At 43.6% G+C, this 4653-nt stretch overlaps 1 protein-coding gene across 1 annotated transcript; it reads right to left on the reverse strand.

Moving 5' to 3' along the window:
• Positions 1 to 3143: 3143 nt before the first annotated feature.
• Positions 3144 to 3959, reverse strand: hes2.1 (hes family bHLH transcription factor 2, tandem duplicate 1). Its single transcript, XM_061698861.1, has 3 exons — positions 3870 to 3959; positions 3574 to 3757; positions 3144 to 3475 (listed from the first exon to the last, which is right to left on the reverse strand). Exons 1-3 carry the CDS (start codon positions 3957 to 3959, stop codon positions 3144 to 3146), a joined length of 606 nt encoding a protein of 201 aa, XP_061554845.1.
• Positions 3960 to 4653: the final 694 nt, after the last annotated feature.

Consider the following 4653-nt stretch of genomic DNA (forward strand, 5'->3'; position numbering starts at 1 on the left):
ATATTGCTTGGAAGGCACCATGTGCTGATCCAAAACCTGTATGTACATTTCAGCATCAATGGTGCCTTCACAGATGTGCAAGTTAGCCATGCCATGGGCACTAACACACCCCTATACCATCACAGATGCTGGCTTTTGAAATTTGCGCTGGTCCTTGGCCTCTTTGGCCCGGAGAATACAACACTGATGATTTCCCAAAACAATTTGAAATGCGGACTCATTAGACCACAGCACACTTTTTCACTTTGTGTCAGTCCATCTCAGATGAGCTCGAGCCCAGAGAAGCCAGCAGCCTTTCTGGAAATTGTTGATATATGGCATTCACTTTGCATGGTAGAGTTTTAACTTGCTTTTGGAGCTGTAGCGACGAACTGTGTTAACTGACAATGTTTTTTTTTGTTCCTGAGTTGTTGGTTTTTTTTTTAGCTCACATGGCAATATCATTTACATAATGATGCCGCTTTTTAATGCAGTGCCACCTGAGGGATCAAAGGTAACGGGCATTCAGTGTTGGTTTCCAGCCTTGCTGCTTAAGTGCAGATTTCTCTGGATTTGCTGAATCTTTTGATGATGTTATGGATCATAGATGATGAAATCCCTAAATTCCTTGCAATTGTACTTTGAGGAACAATGTTCTGAAACTCTTTGTCTATTTTCTCACGCAGTTGTTCACAAAGTGGTCGACCTCATCCCATGCTTGCTTGTGAACCTTTCGAGCCTTTCGGGGATGCTCCTTTTATAGCCAATCATAACACCTGTTTCCAATTAACCTGTTCAGCTGTGGAATGTTCCAAACAGGTTGTCAGGTTCAAGACATTTTTCCATCACAGGTGTTGCGCATTCATCAACTTTCCCAGTCTTTTGTTGCCCCTGTCCCAGTTTTTTGGAATGTGTTGCAGGGATGAAATTGAAAACGAGACAATATTTGCAAAAAACAACAAATGTTTGAACATTAAATATCTTGTCTTTTTAGTGTACACAATTAAACATAGTTTGGAAAGTATTTGCAAATCATTGTACTGTATTCTGTTTTTTATTTACATTTTGCACAACGACACAACTTGATTGGAATTGGGGTTGGTACTTCTGTGCTTTGGGTTGTTGTTCTGCTGCATCACCCATCTTCTGTTAAGCTTCAATTTGCAGATAGACGGTCTTAAGTTCCATCCATCCATCCATTTTCTGAGCCGCTTCTCCTCACAAGGGTCGCGGGCGTTCTGGAGCCGATAAACTAGGGAAATAATTTTTCCGTAAACGATCGCAATGTATGCAGGCCCGCAGGTAGCAAACCAGTTCCCAACCATGACGCTCCTCCCACACAGCTGGGATAAGTTTGATGGTGGTGTGGTGTGACATTTTTTCACCACAGACAGCATTATGTGTTACTTCCAAACAACTCAACTGTGGTTTCATCTGTCCACACAATAGTTTGCCAGTAGCGCTATGAAACATCAATGTCCTCTTTTGCAAAGTTCAAACTTGTAAAAGTGGTTCTTGGAAAGCAAGTGTCGCTTCAAAAAAAGTATATAAAGTAGTGGCTTCCTCTGTGTACTCCAATGACATCCAATATTGTGTAATGTTTTCCTTATTTGTCAACAAAGATGTTAGCTTGTGCCAGAAATCTCTGTCACCCTTGAGCCAACACTTGGATTTTTTGCACCTCATTGAGCTTTCTGCACTGTGCTCTCGCAGTCACTTTTATAGGAAAGCCACTCCTAGGAAAGGCTCTCCATTTATGGACATATATTGTATGTCTTATCACGGACTGATGAGCATTAAGGCTTTTAGAAATACTTTTGTGACTCCGTCTAGCTTCATGCAAGTGAACAATTCTTAATTGCAGGAGTTCTGAGAGCTCTTCTTGCAAGACATGGTTCATATTGGTAAAATGTAATTGAGATTAGAAAATTCCAAAGTGGTTAATGTTTTTTTAATACAGTAGGGCAGCTATAAGCAGCACCTCCAGTCTCGTCCCATTTATTAGCTCTTGAAGAAGTCAACTTTGTCAAGGAATTCACATCTACAGTACATTTTCCAATCTGTCCTCTGAATGTTCACTTGGTGTGCCTAATAGAGACAACGTGGAGATACCGTATAGCATTGTTTGTGTGGAATTTTTCTCAAGTAGACTGGTGTTTTCTTTTTCTTTTTGCGACTTAGATGAAGATCAGATCACGTTGTACCGTATGACCAATTTATGCAGAAGTCCTAGTAATTACAAAGACTATACTTTCGTGCAACTGCATAAGGATGAATAATGTTGTCTGTCTAAAAAGATTTAGTTTTTGCACATTTGTCAAATTTTAGCCAAATTATTTTTTTTAAACGGGGGTGGTATAATTACAGTTGTTCCATAGCTGACAGCTAAATATAATATTAACAATATTAACAAAATAGTATTAGTATTAGTAATATTATATTATTTTTGTTGTTGTTTTAATTTGACATAGAAATATCACAAGCATTTAAAGTGGCACTTTATGACAAGTGTTTTGGGGCTGTGCTCGCCCAGCCATGCAGTGATCTCAGCATTCTTCCCACCGATTTGGCGGCAAGCCGCGAGGCGCCTCATGTAGCAACAATAGAGCAGCTGCTCTCAGCATCAATGGGCTCATGCAGGATGACCTGTGGCTTTATGCATTTGCCGCCTTTTCCCAACCCCACCACATACCTCATTACCTGCTCTTAATGACATCATAAAACACAAATTCTACAAAACATGATTTGTTTTGAATGAACATTTATTGACTCACCCCCCCCCCCCCCCCCCCAGTGATAAAACATCTCATACATCACATTTGCGTTGCTTTCGTCATATTTATTTAACACACAGTGTTTACAGACTATTCTTTTGCACAGACCAAAATACTTTTAAGTCCATCGTGCAAACCTCAAACTGAGTAACCCTTGGGGTTTTACAAAAGTGTTGCCAACAACCCGTGCCTTTGAAACCCCAAAGAGGATTGCAATAATAAAACGCAATAGACTATACTGCTTCTTTGGGATCTGTGCTCAATTTCTACGCAAAATGAAGCAATTGCTGACTTACATTAATTATACAGCGACTCCCAAAATCACTCCTATTCAATACGTGTGTAAAGTGGATCATCACAAAATAAATAAGGCATAAAATAAGTGTCCGTCTACCAGGGCCTCCACATGTCAGCGCTGACAGTAGGCGGGACCTGTTGCGCTGCACAGGGGCCCGGGGCCACCGGCTGAGACTGAGGCTGGCTGTCGCCCCTGGAGCTGAAGGCGGACTTGAGGCTAAGGAGCCTCTGCTGGATGTGCGGAAAGGCTCTGGAGGTGTGCGCGCAGCAGTTGAGGCAAGACGGGGTGACTGCGGCGGACATGGAGCGCTGCACAAAATCACTGACCCGCTTACACGCGTCCTGGTCGAGGCTGGTTTGAGGAAGCAGAGCCGAGACCCGCTGGAGGCACGCTTTGTAGCCTTCTCTGTAACTTTCTGTGGGATCTGGATCGGGGGATATAATCATTAGATACAAGGGCTGAGCGCAAGTCACGCAAACTATAATTATCAGCCTACTATCCCAGATGTAGTTCATCGCTCACCTTTTGTGGGAGAGGATGGAAGGTCCCTGAGGAAGCGGACAGTCATTTCCAGAATGTCGGCTTTCTCCAGCTTGGAGTAGCGCGCGTTATCTTTGCCAACCAGGGGCAAAATGAGACTCTTCAAATGGCTCAGGCTGTCGTTAATACGAGCACGCCTTCTCTTCTCCAACAGCGGCTTGAGAGTCTGGAAGAAGCGATAAAGCAAACGTGTTCCTCAATTTCACTGTTTGCACAAGTCAAGCTAAAAAAAAACAAAGGACATGGGAACACGAGCAAAATGTTTTTATTGTTCTTACCTTTCTAAGCTCGTGGGCTTGCTTCCTCTGGGCCACAGTGGACCTGACAGCGAGAGGCTGGCTGGCCTCGGAAGTAACGCTAGGACTCATATTTCGTGGGGGGTGCTGGGGGGCTTGTGCTTGTGAGAGGTGTTCGAATTCGGAGCTGATGTGCGCTGCAGAGCTGTGCGCTCTCCTATTTATGTGGCCCCGTCGCGTCACAGGGGCGGGGACACAAGCTGCTGCGGGGTTGGATTCGGGAGGTGGGGACTGAGGGTTCAAGCCATTTGGGAAATGAATTCATGACATGCGCTCCTCTCTGGACCATCTGTCCGTGGCGAGTCCTACATGCAGTCAAGCGCTGGTATGTAGAGATCGTCCGGGCAGTCGCTGCACATGGCTGATTTTATTCAAAATAACAAAACTGCAGTCGACTGGACAAGAAAATACATTTGTGGTGCCGAAGATTGCCCCTATTTTCATTTGCCTGTGTGGCCAATGCATGGTCTCTGGTAATGGGCAATTTCACACAAACTGGTTGATTGTTCTTCTGCTATACATACATTGCAAATGCATATTACAATTTCATGAGACTTCACAAAATTAAAATATTCTTTGTTATGCTCCATTCGTCTACTGCCACAACAACTCACACATAACGCGCACATACATTGGATGTTTGTTTTCAAGATGGCAGGACTTTCCTAAAATGCAAAAAACCCACGCCACGCCATCGAGCATCTGCTTGTAAACCTCCACAGAAGCTCGTTGCCAATGCCAACAACACAATGTTTACCTGCATGGA

The sequence above is a fragment of the Phycodurus eques genome, chromosome 1 (assembly GCF_024500275.1).
Source record: "Phycodurus eques isolate BA_2022a chromosome 1, UOR_Pequ_1.1, whole genome shotgun sequence".
Taxonomy (NCBI): Eukaryota; Metazoa; Chordata; class Actinopteri; order Syngnathiformes; family Syngnathidae; genus Phycodurus; species Phycodurus eques.

What these genes read in the sequence shown, in the direction of transcription:
- hes2.1 (XM_061698861.1), bottom strand. Translation starts at nt 3,959, where the DNA reads ATGAGTCCTAGCGTTACTTCCGAGGCCAGCCAGCCTCTCGCTGTCAGG. An exon ending in AAGCCCACGAGCTTAGAAAG is followed by an intron (nt 3,758 to 3,869) that starts GTAAGAACAATA and finishes CGCTTCTTCCAG; the next exon opens with ACTCTCAAGCCGCTGTTGGA. An exon ending in TCCATCCTCTCCCACAAAAG is followed by an intron (nt 3,476 to 3,573) that starts GTGAGCGATGAA and finishes CCCCCGATCCAG; the next exon opens with ATCCCACAGAAAGTTACAGA.